At 36.1% G+C, this 27,906-nt stretch overlaps 1 protein-coding gene across 3 annotated transcripts in view; it reads right to left on the minus strand.

The window, feature by feature from the left end:
• Positions 1-7,733: 7,733 nt before the first annotated feature.
• FLRT2 (fibronectin leucine rich transmembrane protein 2) overlaps positions 7,734-27,906 on the minus strand; it is an 80,619-nt gene continuing 60,446 nt past the window's right edge. For all 3 annotated transcript variants that reach the window (XM_081939030.1, XM_081939029.1, XM_081939028.1), the window contains one exon: positions 7,734-14,398. In XM_081939030.1, the coding sequence (XP_081795156.1) occupies positions 12,024-14,015 (1,992 nt within the window). In that variant the 5' untranslated portion in view covers positions 14,016-14,398 and the 3' untranslated portion in view covers positions 7,734-12,023. The remainder of the gene's footprint in view (positions 14,399-27,906) is intronic.

A 27,906-nucleotide genomic window follows, 5' to 3' on the forward strand; every position in this document is an offset into this window, starting at 1 on the left:
ATGGATAGCCGAATGATAGGAATAAATATAATGAACTATTATCTTCATAAGGAGAGAAATATGGATCCAACGAACTGCAGAACAATCAATCTGAGAGCAGTTCAGTGGGTCTAAATCTAATTTAGATTTACATTTATATATCATAAAGAGATTTACTTGTAAGCATTTTTTGGGAAAAGCTATAATTATTAATGATCAACATAGGATTGAAAAGTCCAGATCTTGTCAGATTAATCTTATCTCCTATTTTGATTGGATAAATTCTTTGGTAGATTGTGAGAATACTACAATACCTTGATTTTTAGCAAAGCATTTGAAAAAAATACAACATCACACTTAACTAATGAAGCTCTTAAAAATGGCCTGAGTTATAGTACAATAAAATGGATGCATAACTGGCTAGAAAATTGTACTCAAAGGTACTTATCTGTCTCTTTTCATCAATCTGAAGAGAGATACTTAGTGAGCTACCATGAGTTTGCATCCTGGTCTCTGTAATCTTCAAAGTTTGTATTCATGATTTTGATGAGAAAGTAGATGAAAATTTTATCATGTTTGCAGATGATAGTAGATTTGGTGGATAGTTAAATATAAAAGACAGAAAAATATTCATAATGGACTTGATGAGTTAGAGAAATGGGATGAAAGTTATACTTATCAAACAGAAATAATATTTATTAAACATAAGTTATATATTTAGAAAATATTACCGAAGCATAGGGTATAGAGTAGTTTGATGATAGTAATTGTGATAAAGCATTTGGTACTGATGACAAACTGCATATGAATCAGAGGTGTAATGGGGCAACCAAAAATGCAAATATAATCTTAGGCTGGAACAACAGAAGAATTGTTTCAAATGTACAGGAGGCAATAGTTTCATTTTATTCTACATTGATCAGAGCACAACTTAATTGCCTGTGTCCATTTTAGCTACCACACTAAGAATTCCCCATTTTATCCTCTCTTCATGTAGGATTCCCTTTTATACTCTTTATTAATATTGATTTTTAATTTTTTTATCTGTTACTTTTATATTTGTATTTTTTTCTGATTGTTGTGCACCACCCAGAGATCCTTTTGATGAGATGAACAGCTATACAAGTTTGGTTAACAAATAAAATTAAAATGCAGGTAATTTGCAGTAACTTCAGAGAAGAACAAGAAGGATAATTAGAAGACTAAAAACAGTTTTGTGAAGATAAATTTAAGGAATTAGGGTTGTTTAATCTTGGTAAAAGAAGATGATGGCAGTGTTTGGGGTAAAGAAAGAAAAGATACTATTCTTCAAAGCCCTGAAAGGAAATCCCTGAAACAGAAGAAGATCCAGACTTCTCCTGGAGTACAGTCACAAAGTTTCCGGAATTCCAAATGCATATTAGAAAGATTTTATGAAAGTACGAATGGTTTGACAGGAACCAATTATGCAGAGAGATGTTAGACTCCCTTGTGCTTGGTATGTTTAAAGGGAGGCCAGACAGCCATCTGTTGGAGATTATTTAATTTGGATTCCTGCACTGAGTAGGGGATTGGATTTGATGACCTAAATTAATCTTTCCAACTGTATGATTCCTCTGAACACAGCTTGAAATTATGTGTTTCTGAAGAGTCACAGAAGAAAAACAAGGGGCTCACTTAGCTCTTATCACACAAAGCTTACCAAACACAGGCAGGGAGTGGGTGGGAGATGATGCAAAGAATGATTTATCCAAATTGTCAGATCTTATTCTCTAGATAACTTTTTTCATCATAAGATGCCTGAAAAATATGCGGGAATTCAAATGACATATTTCTGTGGAATGGACAGTGATCGTCTTTTGAATATCAGAAGTTACATACTCCAGCAGCAATGGCATCAACGCATAATAGATTTTACAAGATGCCTCAATGAAGGGGAGATATGTTCTTTCCCCTCCCCAAAACAGCATGTTTTCTGCCCAAAGTCTATCATCACTTGTGAAGAAATATTTCCTTTGAAGTGTTATTCTAAAATAAATGGGATTGTTCAATAAATAGTTAAGCTCAATCTGTGTTGTAATATTTTCTCCTCCAATTGTGTTCTGCTGTGTGTTTTCCCTATTTTCTGAAAGGCACCAACTGTAAGGTGACACACTGCACCTTGTGTCATCCACACATTTGTCAGATAAAATGGGATTCTACACTTTTTTATTGTTAGCAAATGAAAAGGTGGTTATGGAAAATTATTTACAAAAAAAAAAAGATGCTAGGTCAAATACAGAAAACTTGTTTGCTCTGATTCCTAAGTAAATAGACCAAGTTCAAGTTCTTTTTAAATATCCCCAGGCTTAGAGATAAAGTGAAATGGTAAATTGTTTCTAGATATAGCACTCATTATCTATAAGTGAAGAGCAATTGTTAAGTAATTTTAATGGATATGATAAGGAGCAGATTTTGAGAATACTTTCAGTCTGGAGTCAGTAAGATTTAGCCTTGGAACGTATTTTAAATAATATTTAATATATTTTGGAATTCACTTGTACCAAAGAAAAGTATCTATAAGCATGTGCTGTATGTCCTTTTTCTACCCACATATCAAAGGCAAATGGCAAAATCAAAGGCAGGATAGAGATATTATAGGTAGCACTGATTCTTAATTGAAAGCAAACAGCTAGAGCTCTGGAGACATCACAAAGATTCCAGATGCCAAGTTTTAATTATTCAGTGTAAACTTTTATTTGGGGGAGACCTGCTCCTTAAAAACATGCTGCATTATTAAACATGCTATAACACCAGGCTTAAATCTCGTTTCTATTTTTTTTTCCATGGAGTTTTGATCTTTCCTTGTCACTCAATAAAATTATCTAGGATATGAGATTACAACTACCGTACCTTTTCTCAACCTATATTTTTGAGATGTCCCAAGCCAAATCTGGAAATTTGTTCTCAAGTTTGGACAAGGATTCCTTTCCAATTTATATACTGTATATTGATGATTCTAGGTGTACCTAAAGCATTGATCAAGAATGTCAAAAGGGGAGTGTAAACCAAAATATAAAACCCATATCTTTTTTTACATACATGTAATGATGTTCAAAACAGACAAGACTCTTGATGTCACTAACTGTTGTTGTGGAAGCCCCTAGATGATTTATTTCCATGCTATTCCCTCTTTCTAGAGCACATAACCTCTGAACAGAATTAGAACAATTTAAATTGGATTGAGAAAATTTTGGGAATCTTTTTTCATTGTGCATTTCAATTAATTTTGTGATGCAGTTCTTGTCACACACAGAAATTACAGAAGCGTGCCTATTATGGAAAATTGTAAATAAGATGTGTACATTTGGGAATGATATATACAAAATCATTATATTATGAATAATTATACATGAAAACAAATGCATTTTTCCAAAATAGCAAAATGATGCAGAAATGGGATGGATAACATCTTATTAAATATGTATCAGACTAATACAAAATAAATGTGGAGTCATACATTCCTACTTAAGATTCCTGGATTCCTACTTATCAATCCCTCAACTTCCTTATATCCCCTCCTCTGCATACAATCTTAGAATCCCAGCCTTTTAGTTAGTTACTATGTAATCATGGGAATGTTAACAGGCAACATCTGCCTTCTTCTGCTTTCCTATTGTTGACTAACATGAAGTACTCTTTTCAGCTCTAAAATGCCCTTTAACAATCATTTACTTCTGTTTGGAAGCTAGGAAGAAGGCATCTGATATTCACAAGGACTATCTACTTTTGCTGTTGATCCAATACTTGTCTCAGAGTGGATGAGAGACTTAAGACTTAAATGAGCCATCTGCACATAACATAACAAATGCAGAATAATTCCCAGGACCCAAAGCACACCGGAATTACTATTTCAGAGTAATTGTGTTGCTATTAATTATTTTATTTTTGGTTTTATCATTTTACCGCTGTTATTTTTGTCCTAGTCATTCTACTTATTTTAATGTCTTTATATATGTAGTATTATTTCATTTTCACAGGAGCACTGAACTGTGGAAAGACAATCCATTTGCTGCCGAAAAGTATAGGTATTGATTTGAGATTTCAAATGCATTCCCTTGCATTTCAGTGCATTTCACTAAAGCAAATACATGATACATTGAGAAATTATGTGAAATTCCTCCAGTCTAGAAAGTTATGATGAACTTTACATGATTAGCTTACAGAGTCAAGGGCATAAGAAGAATCAACATTTTATTAAATTAGTGTTTGTCATTTTTTGACTGTGCAGCTTATTCTATTTCAAATCATAACTATATCACATATATATGTATCTGCTCATCTGTGCATATTCTAACAAAGTTTTCTGCCTACATGTGAAAACTGCATATAAAAAGTGAGGAGTGTAAGACTAACTAAAAAGGACAAAACTTAACCCATTATGCCATGGAAACATTGTTGCTGGGTCCTGAAAAAAGAAATGAAAAAAAAATTACATTCTAGAAATATTCTATATTATTTTCTTTTCAGAAACGTCTCTTTTCAGGTAAGGAATGATCCAGGCAAAATTATGCAATATAAATGTAATGCAATTTTTACATTTTAGAGACAATGTATTTTTTAGCCTTCTGTTGTTGTTTTTTTAGAAACTACTAGGTAGTCCTCGACTTACAACCACAATTGAGTTCAAAATTTCTGTTGCTAAGCGAGACTTTTGTTAATCATTGCAGTTGTTAAGTTAGCAACATGGTTGTTCGGGAAATCTGGATTTTACCTTGACTTTACTTGTCAGAAGGTAGCAAAAGAGGATCCTATGAACCCAGGACACTGCAAAGGTTGTGAGTCAGTTGCCAAGAATCTGAATTTGATCACATAACCATGGAGATACTACAACAGTCACAAGTATGAAAAATGGTCATAAGTCACTTTTTTCAGTAATGATGCAACGTTGAATGATCACTTAACGAACCAAGTCGAGGATTACCTGTAGTGTTCTTTTTAGAAAACTGTCTCAATTTTACAAACAGTTGAGGAATAATGCAACCAAAGTTGTTTCATGGGGCTTAAAAGAGAATCACTATATGGAGTGGTCAGTATCTTAAAATGGCCTCGGGCACAATTTTCAAGTGTCGGTGTGTTTGCTTGCATGACCTTAATTAAAATGCCAACTATTATAGGGAGCCCTGTCTTGTGGTTTCATTTCACACATGGTGGTAATTTATGCTTTTATTACTTTGTTCTTGAATTTCTAAATTGAGGGAAGTCTATGGTAAGGCTGATGAAAGAGTTGATGCGAGATTTCAGGTTAAGTCGACCTACTGCATTTGCAATCTGATAGTAACAAGAGCTGATTAATATGTCCTCAGCTCTGAAATCTTATCTACTATATGACTCTATAAGCTCCCATAGGACGCTGATGCTCTCCCCCTTCTATGCAATAGATTCTTTAGTATCTAATTTTCAGTAACAAAATCATAAGAACATGTAATAGCTAATGTTGAATGGTAATTCCCATCATCCTTGATTATTACCCATATTGGGAACTGGAGGCTAATATGTCTTCTCCCTATTAAAGCAAATAAAGATCTTTCATGTGGAGAATATCAGATCATGTGGGGCAAGATTTATTTTTCCTTGTGTAATTTCTCCTAAAAATCAGTACTTTTCCCATCACCCATGTCCTTTTAACTAAGGATTTTAACTTGAGAGGTTCTGCTTGCAAACAATGTTCTTACATCAAGTGTGACCTAGCAATTAAGGCAAATACTTATATAACTTTAATCTGCTAATTTCCTCCCCCCACAAGAAGGCTGTCAGTCAGTTTTGATGATTGAGTGACATATTGATAAACACACAGACAGACACACTCACTCACAAAATCTTATCATTAATGAACTAGGCAGATTTGGATTTTTTTAAAATATGAGATCATATTTCAGGTGAACCCTTAGACACCATTTATTTTTCTAGTAAAAATGGTGGAATATCCATGGGTATTTCTTAGCAGTCTGCCACTGAAGTAAGGCGAGTCAATTTGTGAGTAGATAGGAGAGGCAGTTTGAGGCCACAAAATGGAGTTGGGAAATGCACATTCTACAGTGTGAGGATTCCCCACTCCTGCAGTGTGCTTGTAAAACCAACAGTTGGGGCATTATTTTTATTCTGTCTTCAAATAATCCTCTACAGCTTTTCTGAGGGTAGCTTTGAGCTGTAGTATGATTTTGGAGGTCCAGGGGTTAGAATGCAGTATTTGCAGGCTAAATCTGCCCACTGAACTAAATTGAACCTGTTCAATTCTGACAAGTTCAAGGTTGACTCAGCCTTCCCTCTTTTCGAGGTTGGTAAAATGAGGACCCAAATTGTTGGGGAGAATATGCTGACACTGTAAACTGCTCAGAGTGCTGTAAAGCACTAACGGGTGGTGTATATAGGTCTAAAAGCTATTGCTATTTAAGAACAAACGTGTTGTCTTTAGCCACCCTGCCACATTTGTATAGGGCTCAGGAGGAAGTGGCTATGAAGAAACGTCTTCTTTGGATGGAGGACATGTTCAGAATTTGCAGGTGAATTATTCTAGGAGCTACACACAGGGGACATAAGAGTAGCAACTTGAAATCCACTCTTAATGCCAAAAGTTGTGCAAATCTTTCAGCAGAGTGAACATATGGGAGTCTGTACAAAACATTTCTACTCCCTTCCTTAATGCAACTACAACAGCAAGGTTAAGTAGTTTTGCATACACTAACACGTGGAAGCAGCTTCCAGAACAGCAATCCAAGCTTGGAAAAAAGAGGTGGATGCATTCAAAGCTTAGGAATTATTTTTTGGAATAGTCTCTCTCTTCCACTTTCCAAATTGCTATTGCAATCATAAAGAACAATGTGAATTAAAAAGCCTTAAAATTAGCCTGACAGCAAGGCAATGCTATTAGGGAGAATAGCAAAAAAAAAAAAAAAGGTTTTTTTCTAGCACTTTTAAAAAATGTGTGAGTTATGTTTCTGATATTCATTCTCTGAAATTTTGTTGCAAGTGTAGTGCAGGGTTGCAAACTGGTGTTTTGTGAACTTGAAGTCCATACATTTAAAGGTGCCAAGTTTGAAAAACTGTTCCAGTATACAAACCTCATGCCTCTTAATATCACCTGCAAAGCATGTGCTTCACTTCCTCTGAGCTTGTTACTGCTTACTGGCTGTTCTTTTTTTCACTGACATTTAGTACTAAAATGAATTCTCTTCCTATCTGCAAAACAGGAAAGCACCAGGAGGCATAGTATGCTGATGTTGGAGATAGAATCAACAACACAATCCTACTTTTCTTCCTGACATTTTCTGGCTGCACAGAATTCTTACAAAGGTATCTTTTACAGTGAGATACAGTAGATATCGGAAACTTTAAAAGTTATGCACCATTGGATTCACAAGTTTTTTTTTTAAGTTGAAATGGCATCATGCCTTAAGGTATTGATCCCACATTGCTTACCTACCTTCAGATGATGTGGATAATTTAACTTTGGAGAGTAGATGGAACTTTCTCAATGACTGTAATCACTTCCAGAGGGTGGATGGATTGATGAATGAAAGGCCATATTATTTTTTTGCATTATCCCAGAATTAATACATGCTTTTCAGCATCGTTCCAAAAATATTAGCTATTGTATATATGAAAATCAGCCAGCTACTTTGTCATCAGAATTAAGTTTATAATCTCCAGATCTTGTATGTATGACAATTTGCTTTGTTTTGGCCATTAGAAGTATCACACAATTTTTAATATAATAAAATAACCTCCCTGTTCAGTTCTTTACATAAAATCATTTTAATTTGGGGAAACTCTATATTACCCTTGAAAAATAATGAAGACAGAGTCACTATTTAGTGAGGCTTTAACAAATGTTATTCACTTGCATATCAAAGTTTTGTGAGATGCATATATTCCTCTGCAATCATTAGTGCTTTATTCATATTTTTATAAGATCTGAGCATTTTATCCAGGTCAAACAAACTCATGGGAACTGGGAGAAATCTTTAATGTTATCATTAGCTATCTAGTCTCTTATTCTCTTGTGAAATTTTGATTTTGCATGACATTAGTTAGCTATCATAAACTGAGTTACTTTATAGAAAATAGAGTTAATCCTATATAATGGCTCAAATTCTAATACTCTACTGCTTTTAGAAAGTCATGCTTTCCTTTCTTACACCTGTTCCTTTGTAGAAAAAGAAATCTATTTATATATGTTTGAAATTTGACAAGTCATTCCCCACCATCAACATTTCTATAATTCTATGAAATTGGGTAACAGCTTCTCATAATGGTCTTTTATGCTGATAAATATCCCAACCTGTTGAAAAAGTTGCAGTCAATTCTTTTTGGTATATCACTCTATGGGACAATGAAACATTCTTTTTTCTTTATACAGTCAACCACATGTTGGAACTGACTATCTTTGAAACAATCCAATTAGATCAGGAAAAAATTGGGATGGGACTCTCAAACTACAGCAAGTGGTATTGACACAGCTAGCAAAAGCATCAGATGATCGAATGACTAGCTTTCCACCAAATCTTTCAAATCTTATTGCTTGTAAATTTTCTGCATAGAATAGCAGTAGTATTAAATGCCTAAAGACGTTAAGTTAATGCACTATCATAAGCCTAACTGGAAGATAAAACAGTAAATGTATCCAGGACAATTTTTTAAATAATGGATAAAGCTAATCCTGACATGTTTAAACTGTTGTTATAGATCTCCTTGACTAGGTTTACACAACATTTGACTAATCTAAAATAGGTAGATTGAAACTTGATAATTTTCCATTTATAAAGTTGTAGGAAACTCAACTTTTGACTTAGCATGTCTCTTAAGTTTATCCATCTTGAAGTCTCATTGTTTGGTTTGCACATGTTGTATAAACACAGTAATTGTTCTTTGTAACGTAGGTGTAAAAGCATATTATAAAAACCTTGAGGTGTGTATATGTGTGTATGATGTAAGATTACATATATCTCCAATCATCCATTATATTATGAAAAGTAGAAGTAGGAAGAATTCTAAGGGAAGAAACCAACTGAAAATTGCTCATAGAAGCATAGAAATAGGAATTTTGCAACTTGAAAAGTGGTTTGGTTAAGAACTCATTGTAAATTGTTCATTTGGAACAAGCCATAACTTTCACAACTGGTGTTCTTAATAATGCTTATGCTTTCTGAACAGAATGAAACCATGTCATGTTTCAAAGATGAGACAGAGAATTTCTTTCTAGTCAATCAGGAATGCAAAGGAGAAGGTAAAATCCTGACAAAGATTATTAGGATGAAACAGGTTCAATCCTGATGGCATTGTTGAATATCATATTTACTTTCTTTTGTTCATGTAAATTATATATTGTAACACAGATACAAATCTACTGTTTGGACTCTTCATTTTATTATTGATAAGATAGTGTGTGTATGTGTGTGTGTTGCTTATTCATGATATAGAAAAACATAACTAGAAACAACTAGATTAGACAAAAAAGCCTATTTAGTCTATCATAATATTTCTCATTAAGTACATGATTCTGATTAGGAGAAAGTAAGAATAACAGCTGTTACTCTGAGCAATTGAAATTCAGAGGCATTCCTTATGCTGGAAATAAGATTTAGCCTTATGCTCTGTAAAGGAATTCAGTTTGGAGGACATCCCATTATCCAGCATGTGCAAATAATTAGGTTTTTTTTTAACTACATGAAGTTACCCCTCTTCCACTTAGATGGCATTCTGCTTACAGGAAAGCCTTTTTCAACGTTTTTTCATAGATCTATGTGTTTCTTCTTAATGTTTAAACAGTATCTTCTGTCAACAAGCAGATAGTTCAGTCAAAAGGGGAGAAAACCTGTTTCCTAGCTAAAATTATACATTTCAAACCATATGGCTATCTTTTAGTTAGCAACCTTTAGCAACTACGCTGATACAGTATCTACACAGGTTGCCTAAAATACCAATGGAAATTCTTATTATTAAAGGATGATTGCAAAATTATTGGACTCTGCTATTTTACATAGTGATCCATCTGAATGTTGCTGAACATTAATATATCTGTAGGTGTGTTTTGTGATTAATAACAAATTAGATAAACTGAGAAGGTATACTGACCATGGTTCTTGTTTCTGTACCTTAAGTTCTCCTTTTTTCAAAGGTGATTTTTGGTTAGCCTTTAATTAAAGGATATATTACGGAGATGACTAATTTTGTAGATCCTTTCTGATTATTAGAAAATAGTTTTAAGCATGTTTCAAATCAATATAATTGTGGAGGACAAGACATAGTAATTGCTGTTTTTAAAAATGAATGAGTTGATAATTGTGCTTAATTCTCAAGTATTCTGCATATGACTGGAGAGAGTGAATTTACTTAGATTTAAAAAAAATAGAGAAGAGTGTAAGGGAAGGCCACACTAATTTATTGATTAAAATAAATAAAAAGCAAATCAAATATGGGTAGTATAGTCCAGCCTTCTCGAACCTGGTACTCTCTACATTTAGTGGACTACAATTCCATAATTTCAGCTACCATCTTTTCCCTTGGCTAATTATTCCAGTCATGCCAGCATATGAAGCCATCATACAGTCGTGTCCTCAACTTCATGCAGAGACTACATATGGGGAAAGGGGAGCGTTAGCTAATCTACCATCTGTGGATCTTTGTCTAACACTAAGAGCTGCACTAAGTTCTCCATGCATAACATAAGATGTTTCATATGATGCACTGGAAACTGTCCTTTTTCTATCACTAAAGGGTAGGTATTCTTTTTTGTCATGTTCCCATATTAATAGAATTGTACAGCTTAGAATCCCAGGAAGGCCTTTTGCAAAGGTACAAAACTGGACAAAATAATCTGGAAGGGAATCAGATAAAGTTGAGGACATTTCCTTAACCTGAAATAATGCAAGTTGCGCAATTGACAAAATCAGTTTGGCAAGTAATTGTAAATGGTTATAACAAGACTGCAAAGTTAATGGGGAAGCCAGATTTACTTAGCAATCATGTGACTGACTGAACAACTGCAGTGATTCAATGATGGCAAGAAAGGTCGTAAAAGGGACAAATTTCACTGAACAACTGACTCACTTAACAACATAAATTTTGGGTTCAATTGTAGTCATAAGTTGAGGACTACCTATAGAACGAAAGTATTGGTTGTATTCTGCCAAAGATCGGCCTGGATCGTTAATAGAATTTTTGAAATTTATGACCAAATGTGATTTCACCGGGAATTCAAAAATGCATTTCTGGAGAAAAAAAAAAAAAAGTCTAGATGCAGTTTAATTTAAAAAAAACATTCCCAATTTGATGAGACTTTAATAACAAATGCCTTGATGGATTCCATACCAGCTTTTCTGAGAAGAAATGAACAAAGTGTGATATACCTTTTGAAAAAAACAAAAACAAAATGAAGGATACAGGTTTATTAAGCCCGATATCCAGGGAGTTCCTAGTTTTAGTCTCTGACTAAAGGGAGCTAAAGGGACAGAGGCAGGCAAGGTGGCCAATCTAATTTTTACAAATGCTATTCCATTTTTTGTAAAGATCACCAATGAAGTTAAATTGTTTTCCACTCATGTAACACTGCTTAGGCATTCCTAAAGTTTCCTCTTGTAATACAAACTTATCTTAAACTAATGGATATACGAGCCAAAATCCCCCAAACAGCTCCAAAAGCAAAGTATTGAACGTTTGAAGAATGAGGCATTTTGTTTTGTATTTCCTTTGCCATGGCATCGGGTTCTTATTGTACAACCCTGTACAGTACTTCTTCAATATATATATATATTTATATATATATATTTATATATATTTTAAAGATTTAAAAAGCAAAAAGTTACAAAACTGTTTGCAATTAACTTGAAATAGAAAAGATAGCACTTTTTTTTAAATCCCATTATATAGTACACCATATAAATTACAGAGTATTCAAATGCGCAAATGCATTTGAGTAACATTTATCAAATGTAATTTTTGTTGATTTGTGTGTGAGTAGATTTAATTTTGCTTGCTCCCTCTGGGTTTTTGCTTGTGGTAATATTGCCTCACCACACACCTCACTATCACGTATGACAGTGTTCCAGGTCTGAGACACTGCTGTTGCAATATCGCATATTGTTGGGGATGTGGCAGTCTGTATAGTTAATGCCCCCATTTGGGGTATATATAGGCTGCAATCTGAAATCTCCTTTAAGGAGCTGATCATTATTTAAGGAGACAATCTGAAAGCTGGTTTCTGTCATCTCCAGGATGGAGTTGTCCTTCTTGGTTCCTGCCTCACAGTAGTCATCTTTCCGTCGCCCACGGTTGTATTTCCACTTCTGAGAGGTGTAGCGTCCTTTTTTGTGCATGTGCCAGCAGAAGATACTGAGCAGAACCACCAGCACAAATACAACAGCCCCCCCAATTAAGCCCGCTAACAGAAATGGAGAACCAAGGTTATGAGAAGTTGTCTGTTCGTGGCTAGAAGCTGAGTTGCTTCCATTATTCAACAGGGAAGCCTTCGTTGTGCCTTCTGAGCACACAGTGTCCTCACCAATGCGGTAATTATTAAAATCATCCAAGGGAACCAAACAAATCCGATATGTAGATTTGGGCTCTAAATTTGTCAAGCTGATGTTCTGCCTCTTATCAGTAACTATCCGTTCCTGAATAATGCCTCCTTCCAGACTATGACCCATTTTAACCCAAGTAAGCTTGTAGGCCATCACGTTAAAGAGGGAATGCCAGCTCACTTGGATACAAGTGCCATTTACAACGTGGATAAACAGCTGAAATCGTTCAACAGTGGGAAATGTCATTTTTTCTTCATCATTCCTCTCAGGCACAGTGGGGATTGTGGTTATAGTAGGGGCAAGAAGAATGCTTGTTTGTTTACTACTTGGGGTTAAGTGTGAGGAAGTAGAGGCCATCATGGTTGGCAAAGATGTTGTGGGAACATGGGTAACAAATGAGACATCTGGGGTAGTTGTGGGGCATGACAACATGTTCATGTTGAGTTCCCTGACAGCCATACCTCGGACTTGTTCTGGTCCCTGACACATGAATCCTCGGACATTGAGGGAGGAAGGAATTAATTTGAGCCATTCAGTAACCCATTTAATACTACAATCACATAGCCAGGGATTATTCCTTGCTGTCAGTTGTTTCAGGCTGCGAAGATTGTCAAAAACACCTTTAGACAGCATCCGGAGCTGATTGTTGGAAATATCAAGTCGTTCCAGGTGATGAAGATTTGAAAAGGCTGAAAGTGGTATGTGTGATATCTGGTTGTCCTGTAAATAAAGCCTAAGTAGATTTGTACCTGGAAGATCGGGAGGTGGGTATGCCAATGAATTCCTTATTATAGAGAATTCCTTAAGCTTGGATAAATGGCTAAAGGTGCCATCTGCAATGCCTTTATTTGTAAGGAGATTACCATCCACTATGAGACGTTCCAAACTTGTGAGATTCTGAAAGGCCATGTCTGATATGATGGCAATTCTATTTTCATCCACTCGTAGTTCTTGTAAGTCCATTGGAAGGCCAACTGGTACACTGCTTAAGTGGTTCTTGGATAAGAACAGAAGCTTGAGGCTAACAGCTTCCCGGAACGCCCCATCCTCCACTCCAACAGTAGAGATAGAATTATCATCCAGATGAAGCTCTTCCAGTTTCAAGAGTTGTGCCAGAGCAGCCCGAGAAATGGTCTGGATATTGTTTTCTTGCAGGTGGAGAACCCTGACATTCTTGGGGAGATTCATAGGGAACTCGTCTAGCTGGTTGCCATACAGGTAGACTGTGTGCACAGACTGGACATTGTGAAGTTCTGCAGGAAATCCAGCATTATTAATTTGGTTATTGTGGAGGTAGAGTATGGTTACACCCTCCGGTATTCCAAGAGGCACTGAGGTCAAGCTTCGTTCATTACAATAGACAAAATTTCGGTCGCAACGGCATACACTTGGACAGGCCAATGCTTTGGAAAACTGCACATACAATCCCAGAAAAAAAACAAGCCAGGATTTCAAGAAAGCAAACCTGTCCATGGGCCACATTCTAGTCCACGGGCCCATTTCTAACTGAAGAAAGACGGGAGAGTTGAGTAAAAAGAAGAAATAAAACAAAATAGATGTGTTTTGTCCTCTTTGTTATATTCCTAGAAACTAAATGCAAAATAATACTTGTTCAATTGAACTGTTGTCCAGTCTGCTTCTGAAAATCACTGTGTTGTTAGCCAGGTTTACACATTTTGATGCCTTCCTCCATGTATGCTAAATGGCAGAGTAACTATGTCCTATACAGAAGGCCAATCCTCAATGAGAAGTTCCAAACGTTGACAGCAGACAGGATGGTTGGATTAGCTTTTCCTTTCACTCTAGTATCAGTAGTGAAAGTGCACTCAGGTTCCTTCCGTCTAAAAGGCATTCATTTCAGCTTTAAGCTGGGTTTCAGAAATCTGTTGAAAGAGAAGAAGGAAGAGAAAATAAAAAGGCTGCATTGTTAGTTGACAAACATCCTGTAAAGACAAATCCATTAAGGGTGTGAATTGGTAACATATAAGCCAGACCGCATTCATAAATAATTAAACTAAATTGAAAAATTAGCTGGGAAAGAAGAATGAATAATGGGTTCCTATGTTGTGGACATGACAATGTACAGGTGTACAGCAAGCAGTAGAAACAAGAGGAAAAGCAAGCTAGGAACAGTACATATATATTTTACAGGAAAATCAGAAAAGCGGTAAGTGTTTACTGAATATATGTTTCTCCATCAGGGTGCATGGAGAAAATATCTGCTGTGAACTCCACGTAGGCATCAGGAAGGCCATCTGACCAGTAAATGCTCAGCTCCATTCTGTTGCCCCCAACCCCACCCTGAAGCAAGAAATTAGAGTCATAAAAAGAAAGACAAAGATTATGTGAAGCTGAATGGAATGTAGGCAATTTCCTTCATTTTTGATTTTGAGGAATGTAATTCAAAATTTTATTCAGATAATTGTTGTCATTAAGACCATTGTTAAATTTCAAGTCTTCCAACACCTTCCTCAATTTCTCATGTTTGTGTTAAGACTGAATCCTGTATATTGTCTCTTTACATCTATTTTATTTGGAATCACTACATCAAAGGTCATGTTTCCTGAGATTCAGTCTTAGAGATATAGAGCTTTTTCGTTGGATGGTTTGCAAAAGCATAATTTCATACTTTGAAACTATGGTAGTTTAAGCTTTTATTAAAGAAGTAAGGATAACACCAGTCATTTTATATCACAAAAAAGCTTATGCTAGACTTCTTTGCAATAAATTTTCTATGTGAATGCACAAAGCTAATAGGTCAAAAAATTAAGGCATTGGGAATCAACACTGCAATCTGCAGAGTTTGTGGAACATTTTCCTGCACTGTTAGATTTTCCATTACATATCAAATATTCCTTAATTTTGCTTTCTCTTTCTGGTTATATTCATTATGGGTGTAGGTATGCTGGTCTTGTTGTATTCGGGTCTTTTCCCGTGTAAGATTGAGGTTGTCTTGGTAACATTTGGCAAATAAAAAACCTCCTCCCTTTTCCAGCACCTTAAAGCACCAGGACGTGAAATTGATTTTGAAGGAACTAAATCTCCAAAACTGAACACTTCAACAAGAGAATAATTATGGAAGCTATCGAAATAGAGAAACACCCCCACAACATGAATAAACATGATGATACCTCCCACCTACCAGCCCTAGTCAACAAATGAGTCCCACCCACCACCCAGGCCGTTACAACACGAAACAACAACAGACACACAGCCAACACCAATCAGCACCAATCTATGTATCATGATACAACCACACAACCAATCATTCCACTTACTGAAACAAAGCCAGCACTCCACCCTCCCACCCCAAGATTTATAGAAAGACGGCAGGTCCGACCACACTTTAAGCCCAAAACCCAGCCTGAAGATGGCGAGTGAGACCTCGTCGAAACATTGCCAAGACAATATCAATGTTACATGGGAAAAGACCCGAATACAAGACCAGCATACCTACACCTGTGAAAATCTACGAAAACAAATACACACACACACACACACACACACACACACACACACACTGAATTATTGATCTTACATAGATTAGAAGTTTGTTACATATAGCAAATAGAGCAAATTATATGAAACTCTTTAAACCGCAAAGTTAAAACTGCTATGAAGACAATGTGGATACAAGAAAGAAAATCCATTCCTTTATCCATTTTGCTATACTTGCACAAACCAAGCAGTCTGCCACTAAGAATAAGATTATTTTGCTTCTGCCCCACATTGTGTACGGCATAATGTAATGGTTGACATGTGGGATATCTGACACCAAACTTCAACCTGATTTGGCTTATGTAGTGATTTTTACCACTTTTCAGGCAAACCTAACATTTTTGTTTGCTGGGTTGAATTATGAGCAAAGAGAGATATTTATGTTACTTTGAGGATCATCTAGATATCAAACTCAAGGACCGGGGGGCCAGATTTGGCACATGGGGTACTTAGATCTGGCCCGCAGGGCTACCCTGCAAACAGCAAAGGACTGGCCCGCAGTGCTTCTGCCAGTGAAAACGGGCTCTCAGGCTCAGTTTTTGACTGCCACAACCTCCTGCAATGCTCTGCCAGTGAAAATTACCTCTGACCAACAGAATACATATTCTAAGATCACCAGGAGTTTTCAGTGACAGAGGGTTGCAGGACGTTCCCAGGCGAGAATGGAGCCTGGGAGCCCGTTTTCACTGGTAGAGCGCTTGGGCCACCATAGGTGTCCCCAACATGAGTGACGTCGAGTTGGCCATGCCCACCTTGGTAAGCCTCCCCTGTCCCCCCCGGTCAAACATAACTCCTAATTAAATCGAGTTTGACACCCCTGATTTAGATCTAACAAATAAATATTATTCATGTAATGTAGTGACATATATGTGCCTTCACATGAACACATATAGATCAGCAAATACAATGTTATAGACTAAGGAAATACATCAGATGCCCTCAATGCATTTCTGGTAAACTGAAGCTCAATAAGAAAGCAAGTAGTGCCCTATATTTCAGTTTTCTCTCAAATGTCATAAAACCCAGGGGAAGTGTTTCTCTTTTGCCTTCAAATTTCTAAAAAAAATCTCATTGCAATCTGGAGTAATTTAACCACATGATCTTACGATATTAAAATTCACTTTATTGTATGATGCTAGGAAGCAGGACTATAAAGATGATTCACCTCTCCCTTGTTCATATCCCTCTTGACACAATTTTAATTACACCTGTCTTTCTGCCTCATTTACTAATGGAGTTCAGAATTAGAAATGGAACAAGCCAAAGCTGTCGGCATGAGATGGAAAAGGCAAATTGATGAATGAGAAAAGGGAGAAGAGGGTTGAACACAGGGGAAATGTGCTAAGTGGAAGAAGGACTAATAACCAACACATTATAGCTTTACTGTGCATGTGTCCACTGTCAGCCTGATCAATGGCTGCATTGTTTCCATCTGTAATTTCCTTTGTCAACTGAGCATTGCTCAGGACAAAAGCTGCATCACCCACTATATTTATAAAGCAAGTCGGATAAATAATTCCACAGGAGAAAATAGTCATTCAGTGCCTAGAGTAGAAAAGGTTAGCCAATATAGAACTATAATAGCAAACTAAGAATAAGCAGCAAAATAGAGCGGAGCTTGTTTGATTTCAGGCTAGCACAATATAAGAATCCAGCCATTCTGAGTAGTAAATCCCCCAGTATAGGATTTAGTATTACATTTATATCAGGCCATTACAGTTATTTAAAAGCTATTGGTAAAACAAACTATGGCTTTGTATAATGCATGAACTCAAACCTGTATCTTAAGCAAACAGCCAACATGGATATTTAGTTAGGGAAAATCTCAATCAAAGAGAAGAAATGTTCTATGTTAATTTTAACATTTTAATTTTCTCCTCTCACCCACCCCTCGGCAAAAAAAAATTCAGTACGCTGGGAAACAGATTCCAGCCCCTCCCAAATTTTATTCGTTCCCTCCCTCTTACTCATCCTGCCTCTCACTGTTTCCTTCTTTCATTAGTAGTCAGATTATGCTGACCTCTCCGACTTGGATCAGCGCTACAGTATTACTGGCAATTACCAGTTCCTACAGTTTGAACCGTTAAAATCAGAATAGCTGACCCAGTTTCAGCTTATGGCAGCACTGGTCCCTGGATGAGCTGATCAAATGCAAATGGAAATCGGTATGAAATGACTGAAAATGTATACGACATAGGCTCAAAAGACTGTTGAGAATTACCCCTGAGCAACATAATACATATTCGAAGATCAGCATTATTCCATCAGGAGTGCAGTGTTAAGCACTACACTCCATTCCCTGGAGCATAATTTCAGAGGTGAAACTAGAGGGGGTATCAGTAAGAAAAAAAACAAGAATCAAAATGAAGGGGAGGTGGAAGTATATTTTAAGGGCATTTGTTGCAGAAAACAAAGAGATATTTGTTCTTAAGGAACAATGTTCACAGACATTAGGATGTCTTCACCCTAGCCAAATATATTTACCAGTTTTCTTTATTTTGGAAACAAAGAATGTTCAAGGATTTAGGACAGCAACACCAGCAGCATAGCAAATGACCAAACTGTAGAGAAGAATTACAGTTTCTTTATCTTTCTCTACTCTATGTAGCTGATAGGAATGCCACTTGATTTACTAAAATACTACTCAAAACTAAGTAGATACGAACTGCTGATGGTTGCAGACGTTGTGGTGGAGCAAAGCTTTGAAGGGGTGCTTTGTTTTGACAACAGAATGAAGCACTTCCTTGAAGCTGCTTTGCAAAGCAATATGGACCCTCCAGTTATAGAAAGTCAAGGTCCTGCATTGCTTTTGTTTTTCTTATTCTTGACATCTTCAACAAAGATGTCTCAATAGATTCCCCCCTGGAATCACCAGGGGTGGCTTTTCTTCAGTGTACTCACAACACACTCAGTAATCCCTTCTAGCTACTAAAAAGGCCAAAGGAAGCCACAGAAAGAATGCAAAGTATTTTGAGATTAATTGAATCCTTTCTTTTTTTTGCTTTACCAAGATGAAGCAGAGCTACAAAAAAAAGCTCTAGTAAATGTCCAACAGCAGTTGGTTTTATTCTTGTCTTTCCTTCCCTCCTTTCCCACCGTGACCTTTCTGGGAGGGAGGGACGGAGGAAAGAATGGAGGGAGGGAATGTTTATTTGTTTCCCTATATAAGTGCAGCTTGCATGTGAGAAAGAATTATTGATGTACACAGGTGAGAGATTTTTTTTTTAATGGGATGACTTTATTTAATGAATTAAAATGTCTCAAGTTGAGCTTGAGTCTAGAGTTTTGTTTCTCACAACTATGAAGTTGGATGACAACAAGGCAGGAGTAATTGTTTTCCATGATGAAAATGTAGAAGTGATTTGTTACTGCCTGTTTCAATTTATCTTTTTCGGGGGTGGGTGGGTGAAATTTTATAATGTTCTAATCTAGCCCAGGGATGTTGCTCGTGGGCAACATCTGGCCCGTGGGGCCATCCTGGAAAACGTAAAGGGCCATCCTGCATTGCTTTGACTCAGTCTATCCAATGCAAAAAGGAAACATCGGGCCAACATGGCTTTGGACCAATCTACCCAATGCAAAGAGGAAACATTGGGCCACTGAGGCTTCAGCCTAGTCTATTCAATGCAAAGAGGAAACATGTCAGCAGTTTGGGAAGTGGCATCAAACTGGTCACGTCCACCCAGTCAGCCACACGTCAAGCTGGCCATGCCCATCCAGTTGGCCATGCCCTCCAGGTTCCCCGAGGTCAACCACAGCCCTGATATGGCCCTCAATGAAATTGAGTTTGACACCCCTGGTCTGGCCCAAAGGACCATATTTCTTGATAGTTTCCCATCCAAATACAAAACATGTCTGACCTTGCTTAGCTTTTAATGATTAGCAAAAATCTATCTAGCTAGAATACATAAATTGAAAGAGAGAGGGGGGAGAGGAGAGAGGGAGATAGACAGACATATGGAGAAATGTATGTGTGTTTGTGTACATACTTGAATATATATGCACACACATACTGTATATTTACGTGGAAAGATTTTTAGGCTTGGTTTCAGTTGCAATCCTAGGGCAGAGGTCTTTTCTATGCACTTTTATTCATGTCAGTCTGATTCTCCATTGTTCTTACCAAGCATTCACCTTGAATTCGATTATTCTTCCCTGTGGTATGTGCAGTATTATGTGAAAAAAAAGTATATTTAACCAATTGACTGAGAAAATAGCAAGGTCACAAGCTGGTCACAATCTCTGTCATTAAATAGGAAAATATTGTATTTCTATTTAAATAATTGTAATTCTATATTTGCAAGAATATATGTGAATTATAGAATATGGAAATTAATATATTTATATAACCTTATCCTCTTTTCTCTTCCTCCTAGGGAAGCACAGGTAGTGAAGGTGAAAAGCAATCAGGTGGCTGATTATTCTATGTGAACCATTTAAGGACCAAGCTGTTTTTTGTCAGGTTAGGATTTAGAAGCTAAGCATTTTTGTAAGGAATACTTCATTGGTTTTCGAGACAAACAGGTGACACTCTACACTTTAAATAAGTAAAATAAATTAGGATAGATGATACTTAGGGATATTTATAGAAACTTAAATCTCCTTGTGCTTATATACCTATTCTCAAGCTTTTCTGAAACCAATCAAAAGTGTTATTAAGGACAGAAGAATCAACTGTCTTCGTTCTCGTGAAGAGTGAGTTGGTGGCTCTGGACTTCTCTAAAACAAGGAGAATGTCGTTGTGCATTAAATTAGGCTTTTAGTTTGAAAAACAAAAAGAAACAGTGCCTCTTTGTTTATTACACTCTCACAAGAAATGTCACTCTCGGAGTTTCTTAACCTGGGTAGAGAAAGAAGGAAAGATAAGGCAAACTTTAGATATTAATGCAGCCTTAAAGTAACTAACAATATTAATTGATACTCTTCTCAATGTTATGATAATGAAACTTGAGAACCTGGGTGAATGTTTAACATTGTAGTATAGTAGCCAACAGTTTTAAATATATTTTCTTACAATTTCTTCATGCTATCATATTCTCTTGTCTTACCAATCAAAATGATTGAATAATTATGTGTGTATGTCTGTGTTACCCATTTTAAAGTCTGACCTTTGGACATTTTCTTCCCCATTGGTACTCATATATTTTTTTTATCTCATTTATCTCATTATCTCTTTTAAATAAAACATGCTGCTAAAATGAAGAACATTCTTTTTTTAAAAATGAATTCTCCCTTTTCCATAGTTTAATAAGCATTTATTTCCTTGCCATGCACAATATCCAATTTTTATAAATTACTTTGAAATTACCTTTAGTCTGTAGCTGAGACAGAGACACATCTTTAACCCAGAAGGTAGTCCTGATTTATGGCTGTTTCTACCATGAATCACAACAATCACTAGACCCCCTTTACAATTTGAAACCTTAATTTAACTGCACACTTTTCAATGTTTATAGAAACATCTGTTCAAAATAATTGATTCCAAGTTTTCCTCTCTAGCAGAAAAAAGAACCATCCCACAATAAAGCAAAGGAGTGAGACACACATCACACACAAATGCCACTGTTGCCTCAGATTTGCTTCAAACTGTCTGATGCAGGTATGTAAGTTGTGCAATTTGCATGATACTATTCAGTGCATAACATCATTGGTCCCCTTTCCTATCTCAGATCCCCATTTTAAAATAGGGAGAATGGAAACTAGTTTAAGATTATTTTGAAGCATGTATTTGAGTACAGAATGTCTTTCCAGATATTCAAAGAACATGGAAAGTGCAGATCAACATCGTATCTCAAATCCCCACTTATTAGGGAGACAATCAAAACTGCAGATTTTTCTGTTTAAAGAAAGCCCATGCGTAAAGAAATCTAGGAGAGAATTGCCTGATTCTAATCAAAATAAAAACTGTGGAAATTTAAAAAAAATAACACAAATGATATCCTGCATGAGAAAACTGCATAGCATTATATAAGGAAAAAAGGAGTAAAAAATCCACATTTATATTTTACTTAAGATCTCCCATCTTAATCAAGGTAACTATTTGTACCAATATTCTTATCAAGCCTAACCAAACTATATCTACACGTATGACATACTGAATTCAATTTAACACTATTTCACATGATTTCATATCAAATAGTTTATATTTCTTAGACTTAATGGGGCATAGTTCTTAAATTCCACTCTTGAATTACTGGAGTTGAAAAAAATGTTTTGTGGTATGCAACCAAAAATCAGATCAACTAACTGTGAAATTAAACCAAACTTCTCCATCAGAAAAGTTTGTTTGGTAATCATTGCTCTTTAAAATGATTCTTTTTTTTTGTAACCTTACATATATAATTTTGCTGAACAGAACTTGAAAAATGATTCCTGTATTTCAAGCATGGCATGGAAGTGCTTTATTTACTGAGAGAAACATTCTGATGCAAGTGGGTGTCCAGCCTTCCCAGTATGGATTTTTAGGAAAGACCGACCCTCAACTCCATTTTTTAATGAAAGGTATACTTTTACTAAAGCTAAGTAGTTACAGCATAAGCAAAGTCAGATGTGAATATTCCTATGTAAAGGCAGTGATTTTCCCTTCTCTTGGATTCTCCCCCTTGGTCATTTCACCAATGTCCAATAATATTCAAACTAGGTGTTTTGGTAACAGTTCTAAAGTTTGGCGCTTTTTTGGTGGGTGTTTGCATTCCACTCTCATGCCTTTTCTCTTGGATCTTTCAACCATTATGTCTCACCTTGGGTTGCAACTCTGTCATCCCCCCTTCCGGTATTTCCCTACTTGCCCTTGCCCCTTTTTATGGCAGGACGCCATCAAAGTGAAGAAAGGCTGAAGCGTTGTGATGGCAGATCTGACAGTGGGCCCTATTATCTGAATTGTGCCTCAGTCTGACTGTTTTACTACCAGGAAAGAAGACCAGTATAGTCTGTAAGAACACAGATTATAAGTGAAAATTTCTCTAATCCCTTTCAAACAACCATCTCCCAATGTAGAGTGATGATATATATAGAGAGAAAATTCTTATGAAATTTATTTCAGGTCTTTGAAGGAAAAATAGAATGCATGTGTTGTAAAAAAAAAATTAAGTACAGCTAAACTATAACCACCTAAACAGGACTCTTAATATTCTTCTCAAGAAACAAACTGTACATGAATAGATTATTCTGTATTTATTATCTTATAGGGAGGGTATATCATATAATTAACTATAATATAAGTTAAATAAAAATGGATGAGGGGAAACTCTCTTTTCCTTCTCGGCTCCTAAATGTTTTCCCATGTATTTTAAAGATGAATGTTTCAACTTACAGAGCTGTGGCAGGAGAAATGCTGTTCATGAAAAACTGAAATGCTCTGCTTTCAGGCATCCCTCACTATTCATGAAATAAAATCTCCAAGTGCCAAATTTTCAGTAAAATATAAGTACCCAGTGCTCCTGGTCCTATTCCCTAACTTTTTTTTAATTGTCCTTGGATTTGCTTCAAGAATGTAGCAGTAATAAACAGAGGAAGCAAACTATTATGGTCTTTTTAAAATAAGTTATTTAAATATTGAAATTTCACTTACTGCATTTTATGTGGTTAATTATGATGCACATATGCAGACTTGCATGAATACAGACAATAAGGATTCACACACACATACATCACTGCAACTTCCTTCCACACTAAGAAAAGGGTGCCTGCATATAAAACCTTTAAACTTTCTAAAAGAAACTGAAGGCAATAATGTTTCCTGAAACTGATTTTTAATTAAATATTTGTATATAATAGATTTAGCTAAATTTCCAACTGGATGTTCCTTCACTGTCTGCAAGTACAAATCAAATAGTTGTGATCAAATCTGGAGTAATAGTATCAAGGGTACCCTGCTTTTATGGAATTTCCTTCTGCTCTTTGTTTATGCTGCAAGCTTCATTTTTGCAAATGTTAATACAAAGCAAATGAGCCCACAGTATCAATATATTGAGATAACCTCTTAAAAGAAGTCCACCATAATTTTGTCTCTAACCAGCAGTAGAGGGAGCTCTTCCACAACTACAAATGTCTCTTTTCTGCTCTTTATCACACCCTGAAACCTTTAAAAATGTGTTTGATGCAGTTGTAGCATTCCATGGGATATATTCATATATTATGTTTGTAAAAATAACTATTCATTTTCCTTGCCTGGAAAGCTAGCTCTCACTGTAGAGGTAGAGATTTTTTACACACACACACACACACTCTACATTGGCTTACCTCATATGAATCATATTTAAAGATTACTTTAACCAATTCAAATTGTTGGAAGATTTCACCATAGTTCATAATGAAATATCAAAACACCCAAAATTTATTATTCCTCTTTGCAACGATGGGAGCTTTTTTAGAGGATTCTTTATCTACATAATGTTGAAATAGTTCGCCAATTTGCTAAAACTCATCATCCTGAGTTTCTTTAAAGGAGGGAAGGGAAAAACCAAGGGGGCGCAGTGGTTAGAGTGCAGTACTGCAGGCTACTTCAGCTGACTAGCTGCAGTTCGGCAGTTCAAATCTCACCGGCTCAAGATTGACTTAGCCTTCCATACTTCCGAGATCAGTAAAATGAGGACCCAGATTGTTGGGAGCAATAGGCTGACTCTCTAAAACACTTAGAGAGGGCTATAAAAGCACTAAGAAGCAGTATATAAGTCTAAGTGCTATTGCTATATAATAGCCTCTAACAGCAAGCACACTATCTCAGGATACAATGAAAAAAATTACTCAGAACAATGCAAGAGAGAAACAGATAAGCAGCAGATAAAAATTTAATAGGATTAAAATAATTGGGAGGAATAAGAGAATGAAAGAAATAAAGCAGTTAAAGAACTGATTACACAGACTTTTGAAATAATACAGACTACATTTAAAAAAAACAGTTTGGTGTAGTAGTTAAAGGTAGGAGTTAGCAATTGGGAGATCATGAGTTTTAATTCTGTTTCAAGAGAAAAGTCAGTTGGGTGACTTTAGGCCAGTCACTTACAGACACCTAGGAAGCAGGCAATGACAAACCATTTAAATCTTATTAAGGAAACTGCAGGTTCTTCAAGACACAGTCTGCAGGAGTCAACACTGACTCAAACTCGCCCCCAAAAATAAATATATAACTAAATGTTAGCATTATAATATAGTACTGTGAATCAGCTTTAATATGAAAAGTTTTGGATTGAAAATAAACGGATAAAAGGATTAAGAAAGAGATTAAAAAAAAGGTTAGTGGAAAAAGTGAGTTTATATTGTATTGCAGTTGCATGATACTGATTTTATGAATGAAATAATAATTAGGTTTTACTTATTCCCAGAGTAAATGAACAAGCAAATAAATTGCCTTATAAAAACCACACATTTCTGTATTTTCACACAGTAAATATATTTATCTTCAACATGTTAGCAAAATGAAAAGTAATTTGATTCATCCTCATAATTACAACAAATTAATTAATTTAAAATATGGAAAAGAAGGCAAGCATTCTTCATCCATCAAATGTAGAAAACTTGCTGGACAATTTAAAATTGTGTTAATTGGTACTATTTCTTTTAAAAGTTTAATTAAATAATTTCAAAATGTAGGTCAATTGAATTTTCCTTTATGGACATACTAATAACAAAATCATCTCTGTATGTATGTATGTATGTATGTATGTATGTATGTATGTATGTATGTATACAGTATATGTGTGTGTGTGTGTGTGTGTTCATGCACTGGATATCAGATTTTTAGGACTATCCTATGTGTGGTACATAATTTAGCTTATGCTTGATTCTGAAAAGAGGATTCTAAGTGTCCAGTCATTATATCGATTAGTACCATACTGAAAAAGCATAATATATAAATAGGCTTTACGGAAATTAGGAAGTCCTTTAATCCCAGATTTTGAACCCTTTGGACGATTTCCTAAAAAAACAAAATATCTTTCTCTCTCTCTTTCTGAATTAACTCATGTGCTTTCATTTTTTGGCAAAATGTGAAAGTAATGTGAGTTGGATACAGGCTAGCAAAGATTGTTTTCCAAAGTTAGTATATTAGAGTACATTGAAAAGTAGATGCACAACACACAATGCACAAATACAATTTGTTCAATTCCTCTAAATAAATGTACTCGGGTGTCCTCCACTGACTTCCTGCTCATATTCTTTAGTATCAGCCCTGAGTCAGTGATGATAAAGTGTTTGCCTATTGAGAAATGGATCTAGCTTTCTTCTGATATAAAAAATTGTGAGCAATCTATTCTGGCTAATCTTTCTCCAAAACTATATTTTCAGTCCAAAAGGCCAAGAGGAATAGATGACCAAAATCAGAACTAATTAAATCAGGTTTCATGTCAGGCAGGATACTGTTATGGCAGGACTGTCAAACTCCCGGCTCATGGGCCAGATGTGTCCCATGCTGGCCATGCCCATACCTGGCTTAGTGAAAGGGGAAAAAAGTCCAGATACATCACGTGACACTGCTGTGATGTGAATTTGACATCCCTGTGCTATGGAATAGGTCAGTTTGTGTTTTAATTCATTTCCCTTCAGAGTCACAATTGTCAAAATAGTTCCTGCTTAAACCTGAACAAAAAAGCAAGAGCTCCAAAGACATTTGCCAGATAATTATGTCACATGTCCTAAAAAAAGGGATTTGGTACTATTTCCAACTAAAGCATGAAACCAGAGAAGTTTCTCAGTGGAGCTCCTGAAAGGGATGTAGGCTCAGCCTGCCAGGCTGCCACCGCTCCACTGAAGACATTTCTGAGAAGAGAAACTTCTCCGGTTGCGCCCGAGCTGGTGGAGCGCAGGCAAGCGCCGTCCTGTGACAGGGGCGGGGCAAGAACTTACTTCCGGGTTCATTGACCAACGGGATCGCGCGATCTGTCAGAAACCCACCACTGCATGAAATGCAACATGAAATTAAAATCCCAGCTCTACATGTAAACAGGCTTTGAACAGTGAGGGACACATAATTCTCTGCCCATTATTGTGTGTGTGATAGGGCAAAAAGATACGAAGGCACTGATCAAAATGGTGGCATTAATGACGACATATAAATATGCATGATACCAGAAGCAAGAGCTGAAAATGGTAATAACTTTTCAAGATCTTATAGGGTAGAACGTTTTTTTTAAAATGCCTATTTCAAAGAAACTAGGCTTTTCTATCTAAAAAAAAAAAGGTCTGCTGCTTGGTAAGGTAATGAGGCCAAATTCATTAAAATATATGTTCTTAACCTTAATGCTTAGTTTTGTATATGGCAAAGTGCATTTCTATTTAAAATAGGTGGAGAAAGAAACAGCTTGCTGTGTTTTTGCAAGCAAATTGGCTTCTGCCTATAAATTATTCTACACAGTTTGCTTTTATCTAGGCAGCCTAGCAAAATGTTTAGAGATAATTTGAAAAAGCTGCTTTCTCTGGCCTGAGCAGAGGTGGATCTTGACACTTCAATGCCACAAGCCTAGTACTGCATTACTAATGGGGTGCATGGCATCATGAGAGGCAAAAAGATGAGTCTGTGTTCTCTTCTTTCTTGTCACTTTAATTAAAAGGAAAATTGGCAAGGGAGGCAGGTTCCCATGATGCCACTGCTAATAGGAAGTGGATTCCATTATCTTCTCTGGGGCTTTCACTTCCCCTATCTTTGCACAGATTCTGAAGTGCATTGGGCATCCTGGCACATGAGCCTGAAGAAACTTACTGTATGCTGTTTTCCAGAATTATCCAACAGCTGTGGAAGGCATCTGTGCAATCCCAGGGGAAAAAAAGATATTGCCTTGAACTTTTCCAGGCATGCATTATGTTCATGCTTTCCCCACCTTTTGGAGATCAAAGCACTGTACAATGTCTTAAGAGCTTTTATGATTACCCCAAATGTGATGTGATGTGATATGTGTGT

Source organism: Natrix helvetica, assembly GCF_964273705.1.
Source record: "Natrix helvetica genome assembly, chromosome: 1".
In the NCBI taxonomy this organism is placed as follows: Eukaryota; Metazoa; Chordata; class Lepidosauria; order Squamata; family Natricidae; genus Natrix; species Natrix helvetica.